We start from the raw sequence: 20,533 nt of genomic DNA, 5'->3' as shown, positions 1-20,533 counted from the left end.
CCAAAAACTACAACAGGTTTAGAAAAGGCCACTGATTATGCTGATATATATATGAGATATGTATATGTCACATAGATACTAAAGCTGTTGGAGAGGAAAAGGGTGTGTTTAGCCCTTTATAAACTGTTCTCTTGATAAAGCATCTATGGTAACAAAATGCGTGCTGAGTGCAGTCCCCATTCTGGTACTGATGTGTCATGTATTTATATAAACAATTTTTTATTGTATTTGTTGCTTTGAACTCTTGGGTGTTGTGCAGTTTTAATTTGGTGAAGTCTTTGTAACCCTCACCCTATACAAAATTTACCATTTTTATGGAATCAATATACAGTATATGTGTGTATTTTTTCCTGGCAGCAATTTTGTCCTAGAAATCTGGGTTTGATGACAACTTTTTCTTTCTTTGATACTCGTGTTCCTTGTACCCTGTATTTATTAACAATAGTGGTATTACATTGCGATTTATGTGTCTCTTGTTAAAATGTGCTGCTATGTAGGCTTGGGGCAATAACTTATTTTATTGGGTACCTGGCCATTTTTCGTATTTTGGTATTTAGGACCTAACATATCTAGACAGCAATGGTCGTTCAAACATTGTGTATATAACATATTTTGTATGTTGTACATCATATGATTTTACATCTATAAATGCATTTTTGCACATTCTAATATTCTTCCCTGATCCAGTTTGTGGCTTTTAAAGGGAACCTGACAACTTATACATGCTGCCCAAAAAGTGGGCAACATACAGTCATATGAAAAAGTTTGGGCACCCCTATTAATGTTAACCTTTTTTCTTTATAACAATTTGGGTTTTTGCCACAGCTATTTCAGTTTCATATATCTAATAACTGATGGACTCAGTAATATTTCTGGATAGAAATGAGGTTTATTGTACTAACAAAAAATGTGCAATCCGCATTTAAACAAAATTTGACCGATGCAAAAGTATGGGCACCTCAACATAAAAGTGATATTAATATTTTGTAGATCCTCCTTTTGCAAAAATAATAGCCTCTAGTCGCTTCCTGTAGCTTTTAATGAGTGCCTGGATCCTGGATGAAGGTATATTTGACCATTCCTGTTTACAAAACAATTCCATTTCAGTTAAGTTTGATGGTCGCCGAGCATGGACAGCACGCTTCAAATCATCCCACAGATTTTCAATGATATTCAGGTCTGGGGACTGGGATGGCCATTCCAGAACATTGTAATTGTTTCTCTGCATGAATGCCTGAGTAGATTTGGAGCGGTGTTTTGGATCATTGTCTTGCTGGAATGTCCATCCCCTGCGTAACTTCAACTTCGTCACTGATTCTTGCACATTATTGTCAAGAATCTGCTGATACTGAGTTGAATCCATGCGACCCTCAACTTTAACAAGATTCCCGGTGCCGGCATTGGCCACACAGCTCCAAAGCATGATGGAGCCTCCACTAAATTTTACTGTGGGTAGCAAGTGCTTTTCTTGGAATGCCGTGTTTTTTTGTCTCCATGCATAATGCCTTTTTGTATGACCAAACAACTCAATCTTTGTTTCATCAGTCCACAGGACCTTCTTCCAAAATGTAACTGGCTTGTCCAAATGTGCTTTTGCATACCTCAGGTGACTCTGTTTGTGGCGTGCTTGCAGAAACGGCTTCTTTAGCATCACTCTTTCATACAGCTTCTCCTTGTGCAACGTGCGCTGTATTGTTGATCGATGCACATTGACACCATCTGCAGCAAGATGATGCTGCAGGTCTTTGGAGGTGGTCTGTGGATTGTCCTTGACTGTTCTCAACATTCTTCTTCTCTGCCTTTCTGATATTTTTCTTGGCCAGCCACTTCTGGGCTTAACAAGAACTGTACCTGTGTTCTTCCATTTCCTTACTATGTTCCTCACAGTGGAAACTGACAGTTTAAATCTCTGAGACAACTTTTTGTATCCTTCTCCTGAACAACTATGTTGAATAATCTTTGTTTTCAGATCATTTGAGAGTTGTTTTGAGGAGCCCATGATGCCACTCTTCATAGGAGATTCAAATAGGAGAACAACTTGCAAGTGGCCACCTTAAATACCTTGTCTCATGATTTAATACACCTGCCTATGAAGTTCAAAGCTCAATGAGGTTACAAAACCAATTTAGTGCTTTAGTAAGTCAGTAAAACGTAGTTAGGAGTGTTCAAATCAAGAAATTAATAAGGGTTCCCATACTTCTGCACCGGTCAAATTTTGTTTAAATGCGGATTGAACATTTTCTGATAGTACAATAAACCTCATTTCAATCCAGAAATATTACTCAGTCCATTAGTTATTAGATATATGCAACTGAAATAGCTGTTGCAAAAACCCAAATTGTTATAAAGAAAAAAGGTTAACATTAATAGGGGTGCCCAAACTTTTTCATATGACTGTATATCAGGCTGTGGCTGTATTACCCCAGCCAGGTGTATTTCACTCTGAAATGCTGCGGCCTTTCACAGAAAAACATACTTTAAACAGCCGGTGGGGACTGAGCCACACAGCAGACTGTCAAACAGGTGGGTTCTCAACGGCTTGTCCCTGCCTGCTGACAGTGACTGACAGGTCTTTGCTTGTGTGTGCGTATAAGTAGACTGTAGCAACAAGTGAACAAGTCCTGCACCGCCTGCCCTCAGATTACCTCCAAGTTCAGTGGCTCACGTGCTGATGACTGCCATGTAGCGCTGGTTTGCAGGCGCAGCGTGCTGGTCGGTATTGAGCAGCTAGGAGATCCAACAACAGGAAGATGAAAAATCGACCGCAAACAGCTGCTATGCCAAACAATTTCTTTTTTATTCAAGCGTTCTTTTTATCGGTGCAGATAAAAATGCGGGAGGTGACTAGGATGCGAGTCCCTCCAAAGGACGACGGCCGTTTCGTCTGTAAGCCAGACTTCTACGGGTCCACGTCGGGGAATGGCCGCACGCACCTTATAAAGGGGAGTGCATCCAGGCCACATCACCGCACATTAAAAACAGAGGAATGCACACATGATAGTGATTAACATAAGTGCAGACAACACATCCCATTTAAAACATGGTCATACAATCAATGTGACACACATTTCAAAAACAAACATGAAAACAGGGGAAAAAAAAAAAAAAAAGGAAAAAATTCACCTGAAAGGTACAGAGGCATTTATCAATGTCATATCAATACATAACCCATTATGTTCATATTATTCTTTTTAATGACATAACCACTCATTTATCAAAAGATCCAAAATGAATCCATCACTCGAAAATAATTTGCAAAAAAATCAGTTTTATGCAAGCCGGTATTATAAGAATACCGCTAGGTCGTTACGGTCATTCAAACCCAGGTTTCCCTGCGCTCCAAATTTTATTATCATACTTGCTTCTTTACGTAGCAATAACTTATGGAGATCGCCCCCTTGTGGAGGCAGGGAAACCTGGACTAGTCCTGCAAAGCGCAAGATGTTGGGATTACCTTCATGTGCTGTGCGAATGTGTTCTATTAGCCTAGGAGAGCCTTTACCTGTGGAAATCGATTTATAGTGCTCCCTAAAGCGTATGTACATGCACCTTATTGTCTTCCCTATATAAAATCTTCCACAGGGGCATACAATCACATAAACCACATACTTCGTCTTGCAGGAAATAAACTGCCTGACCTGGTGAGAAAAGGAACCAATTTGAAGAGATGTACCAGTGAGATGTAAGGCGCAAAACTTGCAGTGACCGCAGCGAAAATTCCCAACGGGCGAACATTTCTCGAGCCATGTGGACTGACAGGTCACCCTGTTTTTCACCAGCAGATCTCTCAAATTATTACACCGTCTATAAGAGACTAGGGGTCCTGCATCTGTCATACTCTTTAGATCCGGGTCGTTGGCAAGGATATGCCAATTCTTTTTTATGGCTTTTTTTATTACTCCATCTAAGGGGCCAAACCTAAAACTGAACATAAACCTATTTACGGCATTGTTCGTTTTTCTCACCTTTTTTGCCTTTGCCTGACTATGTGACAATTTTCCAATACCAGAAGATTGGCTGACCCATAGATTTTCAGAACTCTCAGAACACGCCTTCTCATACGCAGAATCAATTAATGTACTAGGGTAACCCCGTGCCAATAACCTTGATCTTAAATCCCCAGCTTGTTCTTCAAAAATCTCTTTTACATTATTGATCCTCCTTAGTCTCAAAAACTGAGAGTAGGGTAAAGCTACTTTAGTATGAGTGGGGTGGGCACTCTGAAAGTGCAGTAATGAGTTAGAGGCAGTTGGTTTCCTATACATCCTTGTCAATATTAACCCTTCTTTCACTTCTACCTCTATATCCAAAAATGTTATAACGTTGCCTCCAAAACATGATGTAAACGACATATTCATGGTGTTTGTACTATTAAGGTAGGTGACAAAACCTGTGAACTCCTCCTCTGTACCATCCCACACCATGAATATGTCGTCCACATATCTGAGGAACAACTTCACGTGCTTGAGAAATGGGTTTGTGCTAACGAAAACGTATACGCTCTCAAAAAAACCCCAAAAAATATTAGCCATAGCGCACGATACGGGGGTACCCATTGCAGTACCCCCGCACTGGACGTACCATTTATCCAGGAACATGAATGCGTTTTTTGAAAGCACAAAATTCAAAGCTTCACCTACAAAATCGCAATACAACTGCGTTTTTCCACTGCGAGCCACTGTCTCCCTCACTGCCTGTACACCCAGGTTCTGGGGTATCCGTGTATACAGGCTTTCCACATCGATGGACACAAGATTAAACCCCTCCTGCCAATCAAAACCTCTCAACAAAGATATAAAATCGTTACTATCCTTCACATAGGAAGGGATTCTTTCCATTAGAGGCCTCAATAACCAATCAAGATAGTGGGACAACGGCTCAGTTAACGAACCGATGCCAGCCACTATCGGGCGGCCAGGGGGGTTGACACTATCTTTGTGTATCTTAGGTATAGCATACCAATGGGGTTTTGTCAACAAAAAAATAATGCGCACGTGGAATGACACAGTATTCCGCCAAGCGGATAAAGGCGGTAATATTGTGTTGTTAACACGCACCGCTTATATTAAAGAATGCTTAAGGCATCTGCAGGATCGTGATACATACACTCCCTTACAATCTAACCCCATTACTGAGTATAAGAAGCAATTAACACGCTTATTGGGGAGATATGTAACACTCGGTTTACTCACTAGCACTCAGGTCGAAAAATTAATTCCAGAATTTCCCACAAAACCCCATTGGTATGCTATACCTAAGATACACAAAGATAGTGTCAACCCCCCTGGCCGCCCGATAGTGGCTGGCAACGGTTCGTAAACTGAGCCGTTGTCCCACTATCTTGATTGGTTATTGAGGCCTCTGATGGAAAGAATCCCTTCCTATGTGAAGGATAGTAACGATTTTATATCTTTGTTGAGAGGTTTTGATTGGCAGGAGGGGTTTAATCTTGTGTCCATCGATGTGGAAAGCCTGTATACACGGATACCCCAGAACCTGGGTGTACAGGCAGTGAGGGAGACAGTGGCTCGCAGTGGAAAAACGCAGTTGTATTGCGATTTTGTAGGTGAAGCTTTGAATTTTGTGCTTTCAAAAAACGCATTCATGTTCCTGGATAAATGGTACGTCCAGTGCGGGGGTACTGCAATGGGTACCCCCGTATCGTGCGCTATGGCTAATATTTTCTTGGGTTTTTTTGAGAGCGTATACGTTTTCGTTAGCACAAACCCATTTCTCAAGCACGTGAAGTTGTTCCTCAGATATGTGGACGACATATTCATGGTGTGGGATGGTACAGAGGAGGAGTTCACAGGTTTTGTCACCTACCTTAATAGTACAAACACCATGAATATGTCGTTTACATCATGTTTTGGAGGCAACGTTATAACATTTTTGGATATAGAGGTAGAAGTGAAAGAAGGGTTAATATTGACAAGGATGTATAGGAAACCAACTGCCTCTAACTCATTACTGCACTTTCAGAGTGCCCACCCCACTCATACTAAAGTAGCTTTACCCTACTCTCAGTTTTTGAGACTAAGGAGGATCAATAATGTAAAAGAGATTTTTGAAGAACAAGCTGGGGATTTAAGATCAAGGTTATTGGCACGGGGTTACCCTAGTACATTAATTGATTCTGCGTATGAGAAGGCGTGTTCTGAGAGTTCTGAAAATCTATGGGTCAGCCAATCTTCTGGTATTGGAAAATTGTCACATAGTCAGGCAAAGGCAAAAAAGGTGAGAAAAACTAACAATGCCGTAAATAGGTTTATGTTCAGTTTTAGGTTTGGCCCCTTAGATGGAGTAATAAAAAAAGCCATAAAAAAGAATTGGCATATCCTTGCCAACGACCCGGATCTAAAGAGTATGACAGATGCAGGACCCCTAGTCTCTTATAGACGGTGTAATAATTTGAGAGATCTGCTGGTGAAAAACAGGGTGACCTGTCAGTCCACATGGCTCGAGAAATGTTCGCCCGTTGGGAATTTTCGCTGCGGTCACTGCAAGTTTTGCGCCTTACATCTCACTGGTACATCTCTTCAAATTGGTTCCTTTTCTCACCAGGTCAGGCAGTTTATTTCCTGCAAGACGAAGTATGTGGTTTATGTGATTGTATGCCCCTGTGGAAGATTTTATATAGGGAAGACAATAAGGTGCATGTACATACGCTTTAGGGAGCACTATAAATCGATTTCCACAGGTAAAGGCTCTCCTAGGCTAATAGAACACATTCGCACAGCACATGAAGGTAATCCCAACATCTTGCGCTTTGCAGGACTAGTCCAGGTTTCCCTGCCTCCACAAGGGGGCGATCTCCATAAGTTATTGCTACGTAAAGAAGCAAGTATGATAATAAAATTTGGAGCGCAGGGAAACCTGGGTTTGAATGACCGTAACGACCTAGCGGTATTCTTATAATACCGGCTTGCATAAAACTGATTTTTTTGCAAATTATTTTCGAGTGATGGATTCATTTTGGATCTTTTGATAAATGAGTGGTTATGTCATTAAAAAGAATAATATGAACATAATGGGTTATGTATTGATATGACATTGATAAATGCCTCTGTACCTTTCAGGTGAATTTTTTCCTTTTTTTTTTTTTTTTCCCCTGTTTTCATGTTTGTTTTTGAAATGTGTGTCACATTGATTGTATGACCATGTTTTAAATGGGATGTGTTGTCTGCACTTATGTTTATGTTAATCACTATCATGTGTGCATTCCTCTGTTTTTAATGTGCGGTGATGTGGCCTGGATGCACTCCCCTTTATAAGGTGCGTGCGGCCATTCCCCGACGTGGACCCGTAGAAGTCTGGCTTACAGACGAAACGGCCGTCGTCCTTTGGAGGGACTCGCATCCTAGTCACCTCCCGCATTTTTATCTGCACCGATGAAAAGAACGCTTGAATAAAAAAGAAATTGTTTGGCATAGCAGCTGTTTGCGGTCGATTTTTCATCTTCCTGGTGCGTATAAGTAGAGACCTCTTATCCAGGGCAGGAGTAGGGGAGAAGCTACCGGGGACTGAGCCGCATAGCAGACTAGTCAATCAGGCGGGTCCATGTGACTTCTTCCTGCCCGCTGCCAGTGAATGACAGGTCTCTGTCTGTGCGTGCATATAGGCAAAAACCTGTCATCCGATGCAGTGGGCAGTGGGCAGGGAAAGGCTTCAGGGACCCACCTGTCGGACTAGTCTGCCATGCGGCTCAGTCCCCGGTGGCTATTAAAACATAAAAAGAATACAAATTTATTGAAAAATATAGCAGACTATAACATACATCCTTGTTTTGTACATTAAACCCTTGTCGTCACAGCCAGATTTGGTCTTTATGTAAAATACTTTTTTAAACTTTTCAATTGTCAGGTTCCAGGAGCCATTGCTTTTTTATTAATTGGGTGAAATTGTCATATTATGACTTGTTTTTTTTTCAGGATGAGCTGTTTTTGTCAGTGGCCTCAATTTGGGGTACATATAACTTATTGACTAACTTTTATAAACTCTTTATGGGAGGGAATAGAAACAAAATAGGAGTTCTGTCTGTTTTTTATTTTTTTTTTCATTTTATATTTTATGCTATATGTTATAATGCAAAAAAAGTGTACCGTAAATGTAACAGAAACACAGCACTCCTCTTACTGAAAAGTAGGGTCCCATCCCGTATAGCAACAATTTAAAAAGACTTGGCACTTGTTGAAAGTTGCAAATGAATGTGTTTTATTTACAGGTGCAATCCACAGATTAATTCATAACGTTTCGGTCAGACTCCTGACCTTCATCAGATGCACAGATTACTGACAGCTCCATTCCTTCAGCGGTGCCATATAATTCATAGCGCAAATGTTCTCATTTTTTTCATTTTTATCCATCAGCAATCCATGTATCTGATGAAGGTCAGGAGTCTGACTGAAATGTTATGCATTAATCTGTGGATTCTACCTGTAAATAAAACACAGTCCTTCCATATTGCAAAAAAAAAGTGTTGACTTTATTCTGTGGGTCAGTACGAATATGGTAATACATTGCTACAGCTTTATTTATGTTTTATTATTTTGCACAATAAATACACGCTTGCAAAAACACTTGCTTTATGTTGCTATATTCTATAAGCCATAAGTTATACAATTTTCCGTCAGTGGAGCTGTATGGGGCATACTTCTTGCATGGTAAACCATCATTTTTTAGTAGTACCTTTTTGTGATACATGCAACTTTTTAATCTTTTTGAGGCAAAATTAATGAAACGATAGAATTCAGATTTTTTATTTTTAAACATCGCTCACTGTTTGGTATAATTGTCATGATATCTATAGTCTACAGGTTCGTATGATCATGCCAGTACTACACATATACAGTTGTGCTCAAAAGTTTACATACCCCGGCAGATTTTTTTGCTTTTTTGGCCTTTTTTCAGAGAATATTAATGATAATACAATCTTTTTTTCTACTCATGGTTAGTTGTTTGGTGAAGACATTTATTGTGAAACTACTTTGTTTTCTCTTCTTAAATCATAATGACAACCAAAAACATCAAAATGACCCTGATCAAAAGTTCACATTCTCTGGTTCTTAATACTGTGTATTGCCCCCTCTAACATCAGTGACAGCTTGAAGTCTTTTGTGGTAGTTGTGGAAGAGGCTCTTTATTTTCTCAGATGGTAAAGCTGCTCATTCTTCTTGGCAAAAAGCCCCCAGTTCCTGTAAATTCCTGGGCTTTCTTGCATGAACTGCGTGCTTGAGTTCTCCCCAGAGTGGCTCAATGATATTAAGGTCAAGAGACTGAGATGGCTAGTCCAGAACCTTCACTTTATACTGCTGTAGCCAATGACAGGTCAACTTGGCCTTGTGTTTTGGATCAATGTCATGTTTGAACGTCCAAGAACGTCCCATATGCAGCTTCCGGGCTGATGAGTGCAAATTTGCCTCCAGTATTTGCTGATAACGTGCTGCATTCATCTTTCTTTCAACTTTGACCAAGTTTCCTGTGCCTTTGTAGCTCACACATCCCCACATCATCAGCGATCCACCTCCATGCTTTACAGTAGTTCAATTTTGGTCTCATCACTTCAAATTACCTTGTTCTAGAAGTTTGGAGGCTTGTCTCTGTGCTGTTTGGTGTGTTGTAGGCAAGATACTTTGTGGCATTTGCGCAGTAATGACTATCTTATGGCGACTCAACCATGCAGCCCATTTTTCTTCAAGTGCCTCCTTATTGTGCATCTTGAAACAGCCACACCGCTAGTTTTCAGTGAGTCCTGTATTTCAGCTGATGTTATTTGTGGGTTTTTCTTTGAATCCCAAACAATTTTCCTGACAGTTATGGTCGAAATTTTTGTTAGTCTACCTGATCGTGGTTTGGTTTTTACAGAGCCCGATTTTCTTTTTGTTAATCCCAGTTTTGAACACTGCTGACTGGCATTATCAATTCATTGGATATCTTTTTGTATCCCTTCAGTTCAACTATCTTTTCTCACAGATCCATTGACAATTGTTTTGCTTTCCTCATTACTCACAATCCAAAAACGTTAGTGGATGGATGAATGATGCAAGAGTCTGTCTGGATCCCAGAAACTCACTCAGCTTTTATGCACACACACTGATTACAAGCAAACAGGTCACAGGTGAGGATGTTACCTTTATTAGCCATTCAAACCCATTTGTGTCAACTTCTGTGCATGTTATAAGGCCAAAATCACCAGGGTATGTGAAATTTTGATCAGGGTCATTTGGATGTTTTTGGTTGTCATTATGATTTAAAAGGAGAAAACACAGTAGTTTGACAATAAATGGCTTCACCCAACCACTAATCATGAGTAGAAAGAAAGATTTTGTGTTATCATTCATATTCTCTGAAAAAGGGCCAAGAAAGCAAAAAATCTGCCGGAGTATGTAACTTTTGAGCACAACTGTAGATTTATCTTTTAAACATAAAAAGGAGCAATCTGCTCATCTGTCTTGGCCAGGCTTGACCTAGGACCATGCAGGTCTGACACATATTAGCCCAGGAGTGCAGGGAATATTTATTTCGTGACTTTTTAACTTTTGTGCAGTTGTGTTCAACCATTTTTGGTGTAGATGAAGCTGTTGGGGTTTTTTTTAGAACAAATTGTAGTTTTTACTGGTACAATTTTTAGGCATATAGGGCTTTTTGATCAGTTTTTTGAGCACAAACAAAAAACAATAAATCTGAAATAGTTTTTTTTTTAATTACGGTACATTTTTCTATGGAGCTCAGTGTGCTTTATAATTGATATGTTAACTTTATTTTGTGTCAATACGATTATGGTAATACACATTTTATATATCTTTTTTACATTTTTAATACTTTTGTACAAGAAAATTACTTTTTTTTTTAAAAGCAACAACAAAAAAATTATCGTATCTTGTTTTTTATTTACTTTTTCATTTTTTGAATACAGATGTCGGATTTTTTTTTTTAGAGGAACCAAAGATACCACTTTGGAATTGTTGATCAATTTCTATTTAATTTCTTGCTAAGCAAAATTAACAGAAGCAACAATTCTGGCAGAATTTTATTTTTTTTATAACATTTACCATGTACAATAAATAATAAGATTTTTTTAAAAGACATTAAATAGTACAGGTCATTACGAATGCGATGACACCAAATATGTGTTGTTTTTTGCAAGGGTTTGGATTTTTTTTTCTAAGAAACAATTTTAAATTCTTAAAATTGGGACTTTTTTTAACATTTATATGTATATTTTTCTACATTTAAAAAAAATATATATTTTTTTACAATACTTGCTGGTTCCACAAGTGGGACTTGGACCTACAAAGTTTTGATCACATAGATAATTTCTGTAGTACTAATGTAACAGAGAGTATTATGTTCTCTTTCAGTCTTTGACTGACAGCTAGCCAATCAGGCCACGCCCCTGGCAGAATTTGATTGGCATTGGCTGAGGTATATGGCAGATAGGGAAGCCTCTGTCAGGCCTCCTTGCTGCTATATCAACCATTAGCACCCTGCAATTGCGCTGCGGGGGTGTCAGTGGGCAGACAAGGGGAGTGATCTAACTTTGTTACATTCCTCCCATGCTGCTGTCACTACTGACATTAGCATATGATTAAAGTGCAGAGATTGGCGCTATACCTAGTCTGGCTGTGTATTATCTCTTTTACGTAATTGTACGCCAGATTGCAGTAAATCACTAGCGATCTTGACTTACAATTATGTCATTTTTTGAGAAGGAGTTAAGATACCAAAAACCCCAACAGGTTTAGAATAGAGCTAATGTGATATAAAGATAAATATATATATATATACATATAATATATATAATATAAGATGCGCATATGTTGTTATTGAAGCTGTCAAAGAGGAAAATTCTGTGTTTGGCCCTAACCTTAATGATTTAACTAATTAGAAATAGTGATGGGTGAGCACTACCATACTCGAGTGCTCGGTAGTCATAACTATCAGTCTGACACTTGGACAGGCTCGACTCGGGTATAATGTAAGTCAATGGGAAACTTAAACATTTTTTTGGCAGATCTTCTGGAAAAATTCTCGAGTTCCCAATTGAATTCCTTTGTACTCAGTACACTAGTCGAACCCTTCCGAGCATCCAACTTGCTCGTTAGTATTGAGCACCTGACCATGATCACTATTTAGAAATGAAAACACAACAGAAAACAAAGTATATAAAGGATAAATACAATGTTAGGCCCCCTTCACACGTCCGTGTCTCCGGTACGTATTATGTCCGTTTCCTCACCTACTGGCGACAAGGGCACACGTAGACCCATTAAAATCAATGGGTCTGCACACACGTGCGTGTTCTCCCATGGACCGTGTGTACATGTGGAGCATACGTGTGCCCGTGTGCTCCACACGTCAACATGTCAGTTTTTCTCCGGCATCACGGGTGTCACACGGAACGCAAACGGATCACATGGAGGTGTTCCGTGTGACACGCGCCGGAAAAACACACGTATTTGAGAAAAAAAACCCAAATCTTTACTCACCTTCTCCAGCCCTCCTGTTTTTGCCGCTGCTGTCACTTGCTTCCGACCTCCGCTCATTATGCTCATTGAATATTCACTACACTGCGGCCGGAAGCAGCAGCAGTGAGGAGTCGGCAGGACCGGAAGATCAGACTGAAGATCAGCACCACGGACAGCGATGCCAGGGACAGGTGAGTAGAAAGTTCCCGTTCTCCGTGTGTTATCACAAGTAACACACGGAGAACACACGTGTGCCATAAACACGGCTCACGGAGGGCAAAACGCACCTGTGATACGTCCATGAAAAACGTGCGTGGTTTTTCACGGACGTGTGAAAGAGGCCTTAATTTTAGTAATGTGTATGTTATGTAACCAATGACCTGCCACCAGAGATTGCTACTTGTTAACAGGAACGAGCCCATATTTAATATAATGTTAATTTCATGGTGTATTTAAATAAAGTGTTTAAAAGCCTTAAATAAAGTGGGATTAAACAAGTAAAAGATTGGGAAAGCACTTACAAGGATCTCAGGAAAGTCAGCTGCTGAAAGGTGCTGGATCTAATTTCATAGATTTCATTATGACGCAAATCTCTGAAATGACAGACAAATTAGAAGGGCAGAGTTGAAGCATGAAATTTCATAACAAACCTTTCGGCACAATCATATCACCTTTAACCCAAACATGACGGGGCTAATGGTATTAAGTATTTCACGATTGAAGTGATATGCCTTGGAAGGCTTATGGAGCAGTGAAAGAATTAACTGTAAAACACCTGCACTTGTAATAAATACTCACATCTTCTGAAGCCGCTGACACGCCGAGAAGCTGGGCAAATCCTTGATAAGATTATATGATAAATCTCTGTAAAATAAAGAAATTGTGTTTTATCGTCTGCGTCCTGCGAACTATGTGTTTAAAGGACGATGGTTAATAAATCCAGCAACAAAACTTTGCTTGAAAGGACACATTGGATCAATAAATTAGATCAAAATCAGACACCTATCCATTTTTTCTGGAGACTGATGACCTGCAAAATAAAAATTGCCCTTTGAAAAGACTTACAGATTAGGCTGCTTTCACACATCCGGCTTGAGCTGTGCGGCTCAATCCGGCTGTGCAAGCTATGCAACGGATGCGGTGAAAACACCGCATCCTTTGCATAAGTTTTTCCCATGCGGCCCGTCCGTTTTTTGCCGCTTGCGGCATGCTACTGAGCATGCGCAGTGGCAAAAACCGCATGCGGCGGCCGGATGCGGTTTTTGCCGCATCCGGCCGCCATAGGCATGCATTGAAAAATGCGCCGCATCGGCCGAATGCGGCGCGATGGGTTTTTTTTGCCGCACGAAAAAACGTGCCAGGCAACGTTCCATCCGGCCGCCGCATCGGCTAAATCTGCCGCATGCGGCAAAAACCGGATGGAACGCAAGGCCTTGCGGCACAATGTGGCACTAATTAAAGTCTATGCCGAAAAAACGCAACCGGCAGAAAAAAAAAACGGTTGCGATTTTCCTGCAAAGTGCCGGATTGTGCCGCATTGCAGAAACCGGAGGTGTGAAAGCAGCCTTACAATGAATGAGTGTGGAGAATAGACCATGTACTACATATACAAGAAATTCGGATGTGACACAGGTCTTACATAGATGTATCCACCGAGGCTGGCCCGTGAAGCACGGCAAAAAAGCTTAGGATTGAAATCCAATACAGGCACATCCAAGAAAGGCAATCAAATTATATACAGATGAAGCTCCTCCATGAATAAGAGCCTTCTGTGTTTTTTTTTTTAGGCAGCTTCAAAGCAAATTAAATTACCTCTTAAGTGCTTTAATGCTACCTTGCATCATAGAAATTTACTATAGCACGTAAATAAATATCACTATTGCCAATTAATCACAGTTATGGAGGACTGGACAGGAGCCAGATATAACTGAATGCATGTCAGACACATCTGGACTGCTTTATAGTGGACATGTTTGGTGATCACATTGTTGGAGTTGTACTTATTACTTCATTGGATGAGCTCAAGCGCATAACTTGGGATTGAGTATTTTATTATTTTACCTTGGCTAATTCAAGACACAATATCCTCCTCAATGAATACATCTTCAATACTACTAATTTCAGAAGAATACACTATTATATCTACCATGCATACAGATAAGCTTAGCAAAGCAGGCAAAAACAACACAAATACAAATCATTTTGGTTAACGTAAATGTTAAAACTCAAAGAGAAATTATTTAGGCAAATATCCATCCATCCATCCACACATTGTTCAAGCTCTACTAAGGTTCAAGCACTGATTTTGCCAAACATCCAGGTCACAATGACAGATGAGTAAAATTGGCAACGGATTGATTTACAACGGACACTGTTATGGTTGCACATAGAATATAGGGAGTACCAAAGCTAATTAAAATAAAGTTCCACTCTCCATCTGTCCCCTGTCATCGGGAAAATAGTATCCAGTTCTTGCTTGCCCCACTCCATACTTTAAAAAGACTCCCATACTCTCATAAGATAAAATCATGCAGAACCCAAACATTTTCGCAAGAACGTCTGACCATTCAGTGTATATGCTAGCCAACAGACACAATGCCGACAGACGATGTCAGGGGAGAGGTCAACGGCTGATCCTTTTGTTTGGCGGGGAGATAAGATGTTGCTAGATGATTCTGGTAAGCTCTCTCATAGAGAACACATGAATGCCCGGATGATCCAAGCATTTCTGAGTGTGGGGAATTCTGTCCAGAATACTGTCAGCTGGAAAATCGTTTGACAGAGAGCTGTCTAATATGTATGGGGACCTTTTAAGAGAAGGTTTACATTATTATGATTATTAAGACTTAACCAATGCCATAACTTGAGTAGTCACTCATTGCCTATTAATGTCTTTTACAATTGAACTTGAATAAAGGATCTACTCTTCACTTTCTTAGTTATCCTATTCAATATTTTGTATTAGAAGAGGGAGTGTTAGTATAAGGTCAGAGCTTACGTAGACTATTAGGCCACGGTCACATGTTGAGAATTTAGGGAGGTTTTTTTTATCTCAGTTTTTGTAAGTCAAAACCAGAAGTGGAACAATCAGAGGAAAAGTATAATAGAAACACAGCCACTATTTCTACATTATTCACCCACTCCAGGTTTTGGTTTAAAAATACTAAGATAAAAAACGCAACAAATATTCAATGTGTGCACGTGGCCTAAAGCACCAAACCCAGACTTCTCCACTGCAGTGGTCAATGCCCTTACGAGAGACAAATTGACTGAAACAATTATTGCCTACTCTCACTCACTTTTTTATATTTTTGAGATGCCTCCAGAGAAGGGATGCTGTGTGTACAAGGAGAAGAGTTTAGAGCCAACTTAAGCCAGGGCCCAACAGCAGGCATCCTCTATGCAGGATATATATATATATATATATATATATATATATATACACATACACACACTATATAACTATACACACACACACACGCTCCACAACACTGACATTACGACATCAAGAAGGAAAAGTTGTAGAGTTATGGAAGCCACAGGATCTATAGACATGTTGGTAATAAAAAAATGGAAATAAAATTTTAAAATATTTTAATTTATTCAGTATTATGGATGAGCGTCAGGCACAGGAATGCATACACTTAACACGCCTTTGCATGCTATCAATGAGGTTATTAATGGTCATCTGAGGAATGTTCTGTACTTGGTCACTCAAACCATCAAGATTCACTGCTGGCAGCTCCTTTCATTGGACAGAGCAAGACAGCAATAGAGGCTGGAAGGGAGGTCTATCCTCTTCAGCGATGGGTCTTGCTTTTGTCTTTGATACAGTGACAGCCAGAGATTGGCCTATAGATGTGGGCACCACCGTGAAGAGACATTCATGAGGGAACGTCACACCAGTCCTACTTCCGGGATTATGGTACAGTGGTTGGACATCTCCAGTGTTACGCCAGGTATACTAACATCCCACCATTACATTGATTTGGTTGTATCTCTATTTTCTTATTGTTTTCAGATGATTAATATGTCTATCAATCCTGTGATTTCAACAAGTCCATGATTTTCCTTCTTTTTACTGCGATTTCAATGCTGAGGAGTGAATATAAATACACACACATACACACAGCATGGAGCATAGCCATGAAAATAATGATGATAATAAACTAAATTTTTTAAAGCTAATAAAACCTAATCATACATAGACAGTACTTTTTTTGTCTTCTTTTATCTCGTTACAGAATAGAATAACACTCGAAGCTATTTCCATAAAACTTGACATCTGAGTGCTGGATGAGCATAAGAAGGAGGAACCCTTGATGCACATTTATCCAGACACATATTTTTGTACAAATGTACCCAAGTGTTTATGGAAATAAACTAGCCCAAAACAAACTTCCCTCAGCAGTGTAATACTGTCTCCAAACTAATAATAGAGAGAGTAAAATAATGAATGTTATAATTATAATAAAGATGTGTGCCTAATAACTTTTTGTCTTGTAAATGCGCCACATTTTTGGCTTTCCGGACATCCCAAAGTGCTGAATGTTTCTGCGAGGCAGCGTTTGCTTTTTGGAACGCTGAACTGGATCGTATTCTTTGCACACATGTGGGCGTTACAGACCAAAAACACAACATGTCTATAAATATAATATCCCCTCTTTAAAACATAAATGTGTATGGCATATTTGTGGAAAGTTTTACAACACTCACAATGGTAATAAAGCAATAAATTGTAATCAGTGTTAATACACCAAATGCCAAGTGAAGGAACACCACATGTATTCACGGTGATCTAATAGCTGCTGTCATAAATTATCATTTTTTTTTCTGTGTAGGTTACAGACAAAATAAATCGGCACTCTGGGAGCCCGCAGCTAAGTCATGCATGTCTAATCCTTATCAAATGCTGTTTGCACATAGTGATATATGCCCCAATTGTGAGCGAGCACTTTCTATACAAAGGTTACAGACTGTACAGTGCTTTGATTGATCCTTGAAGTTTATATCCTCACGTAGATACAAACAGGATTTATGCTACTGATGCTGAGTAGATAGGACCCAAGAATGGAGACTGGGTACAGTGCCAGCCAAGTTTCATGTCATCAGCCTGGGAGAACATATTGGGTGACAGGGGGTGTCCAGATTCCTCGGCCGTCCGCAGCTGGGAAGCTTTGTCTTGAGTGAATTTTAATTGCCAGTGGTGAATAGCGGAGCTCGGGATGGCATGGCGTACAGAAGAGACCCTTCATGGTCAGCACAGAACACTGTAGCAGGCGGTGATTTCCATACACAAAGACCTTTGCTCACACACAATATGAGTCGAGTAAATGAGCAGTTCAGGGCCACAATTATTTTTTTTCTCTTTTAATTGCTGGAAAGATAGAACAAACTATGTTCTTTCATGGTTGCTCTCAATATTTCTTGGACCATTCACTACCTTTGAACCGTATCTTAACAAGCGCAGACAAATTCCATAAAACAACCCCCTCCCTTTGCTGAGACATTGCATGCACCGAGCTGGGCTAAGGATTTAATGTAGGGCAGCTATTCCAGTCCGCTAAAAACTGTTAAATTCCTTTGTAAAGCACATAGATAATCTGCACTGAAATCTGATTCTCCCTCTCCCATAAGAATACTGCACTCCCAGCGTGAAGTGCCAAGTGCCGCACCGTGATCAGACCAAGTGTCACATTCATGGCAAACTCTGCTTGGACTCATATCATTTACTGTTTTTATTGGTAGAAAATAATTCTCCTCTAATAGCTGCTTACTGCATATATTATAATAATCACCTAAATCATGCTTACATTACTTTTATCTCAGCTTCAGGCCCATTTTCCCCTGAATAAAACAACAGTTACTTGAGAACGGGTGGGTGCGTATTTTCACTGCGCTCAAGGAATAATTCATATAGATATCTGTAAAATAATGCAGACTTCAGTGGTACTTACAGCATCTGAAGGTTAGGCAGCTGATCACAGATTATACTTGGAAGACTGACCAGTTGTGCCCCAGTCAAGGTTCTGTGGAAACAGCATTATATTCCGATAAGTACTGAAATATTAATTATACAATAACTGAGAAGTCAATAATAAATAACTTACAGGCTCTCCAGGCTTGTGGTCCCAGTCAGGTCTGGAAATTCTGTAATTTGCGATGCTCCATTGAGGATCCTTTAAGTAAATGATTGGTATTACTTTAGGTAAACATAGGTTACAAATATGTATATATTTTTAAAGGGAATCTGTCACCAGGTTTTGCTCCCTCATCTAAAAGCAACGTAAGGTAGGGGAAGAGACCCTGATTCCGGTGATGTATCACTTACTGAGCTGTTTTGATAAAATTCATGTTTTCTCTGCTGCAGATGTAGCAGTTATACAGAGCTCATGAATATGCTGGACTACCTGACAAATCTAATGATAATCTACTGCTGATTAATCAGTGATTTTATAAAAAATACACTAAGCAGCCCAGTAAGTGACACATCGCTGCAATCAGGATCTCTGCCCTTACATTATGCTGTACTCAGATTAGGTGGCAAAAACCTGCTGACAGATTCCATTTAAATGATAGGTACTGTATACCAGATCAGTGCAGTCCAAGTCCTGAGACTTCCATGATTGCTCAAGCAAGGCTCTGCAGTGAATTCTTATGGATTCTGGCTGAGTACAAAAATACAGTGGGGAACAATCGCAATGGAAAATCAATAGACTGTACAGAGTGGAGTACAGGTCCACAGACTTTCTATTAAGCCTGTATATTGTTCCCTGCACACACTCAGCCAGAGACTCAGCAAATTAATCTGTTAAGGCCCCTTTACACACTGAGACTTTCTAGCGATCCCACCAGCAATCTCGACCTAGCTGGGTTCGCTGGAAAGTCGCTGGTGAGCTGTCAAACAGGCAGATCTGGCCAACGACGCAGCAGCGATACGGACCTGCAGAACAACCTCGCTGGAAAGGGAATGCAATAGCACGCTTATGGGCTGGGTTCTAAGTCGCTAACGATGTTGTTGTAACGGTGTCAAATACACCGATACATGCTTCGCAGCGGGAAACAAAGGACCAAAAAATGGTCCTGACCGACTTGTAGCGATCAGCAACCTCACAGTGGTGGCCAGGTCACTGATGCGTGTAACACACTGCAATATCGCTGGGGAGGTCGTTATTACGTCACAAAACTGGTGACGTTACAGCGATATCGCTAGCGATGTGGCAGTGTGTAAAGGGGCCTTTACATGATACATAGTGCCATAAAAAAATGATAAAATAACAATATAATATGGATATGAACAAAGATAATGCACAAACGAACATATTAAATAAGCTGGGTCCAAAAACATGACTTTCGTTGGTCTGTACATATTACAAGTCCAGGTCATCTTGTTGGACCAATGTATGGTATGAAAGTTTTTAGGCGTTTCTGTTAATGATGGGTTAAAAGTAACCTGCCATGTTGAAAATGATATCTAATCTGCAGCAGGATGTTATAGAGCAAGAGGATATGATCTACTTTTTTTCGGATAAAATGAATGATGAAAGACATTATGTCACTGATTAAAATTTCCAGTTTATAGAGAAATGTATTTTGGGATTGAACAAATTCCCCCTATGCATCTTATTTTTCACACTTTGGTCCATAAAATATACATAACAGGGATGACAGCTAAAATTTGAATCTTTTCAATTACATTTGTTCAGCTCCCGGAAAGTATTCAACAAGTGACAAAAGTAAAGAACATGGCTGTTATTGCCTTCTGTCATTCATTGTGGCAAGTCTGTGTGTTTGGACATATAACAGACTTGCAGAAACATAAAAGTATGTCATAGACAAAACATAAACACTCGTAAGTATCTGGCATAATATCCTATCTACGTGAATGAGTGAGTTTGACATTCAGAAGAAAATAGGGTTTTTGAGAATAGACCAGTAAGAAATAATTATTCCATAGTCACCCTGATTCTAAACTTTGCACCCGCGACAGACACAAATGTCAGCGATTCTGAAATATCTAAATAAGAAAGCCGCGGAGACACCATCACGTGTTTCTCAACGCTGGC

At 39.8% G+C, this 20,533-nt stretch overlaps 1 protein-coding gene across 2 annotated transcripts in view; it reads right to left on the bottom strand.

Annotated features, from left to right (window-relative positions):
- The window catches only part of LGR5 (leucine rich repeat containing G protein-coupled receptor 5), a 273,312-nt gene that overhangs the window by 51,063 nt on the left and 201,716 nt on the right, over positions 1-20,533 (bottom strand). For both annotated transcript variants that reach the window (XM_075344890.1, XM_075344891.1), the window contains exons 10-13: positions 18,578-18,646; positions 18,425-18,496; positions 13,266-13,331; positions 12,989-13,060 (exon numbers count right to left, since the gene is read on the bottom strand). In XM_075344890.1, coding sequence (XP_075201005.1) covers positions 12,989-13,060; positions 13,266-13,331; positions 18,425-18,496; positions 18,578-18,646 — 279 coding nt within the window. The remainder of the gene's footprint in view (positions 1-12,988; positions 13,061-13,265; positions 13,332-18,424; positions 18,497-18,577; positions 18,647-20,533) is intronic.

This window comes from Anomaloglossus baeobatrachus, chromosome 4 (assembly GCF_048569485.1).
Source record: "Anomaloglossus baeobatrachus isolate aAnoBae1 chromosome 4, aAnoBae1.hap1, whole genome shotgun sequence".
Taxonomy (NCBI): Eukaryota; Metazoa; Chordata; class Amphibia; order Anura; family Aromobatidae; genus Anomaloglossus; species Anomaloglossus baeobatrachus.
Note: the sequence above shows the minus strand (reverse complement) of the source record. Positions and strands in the feature narration are given on the sequence as shown.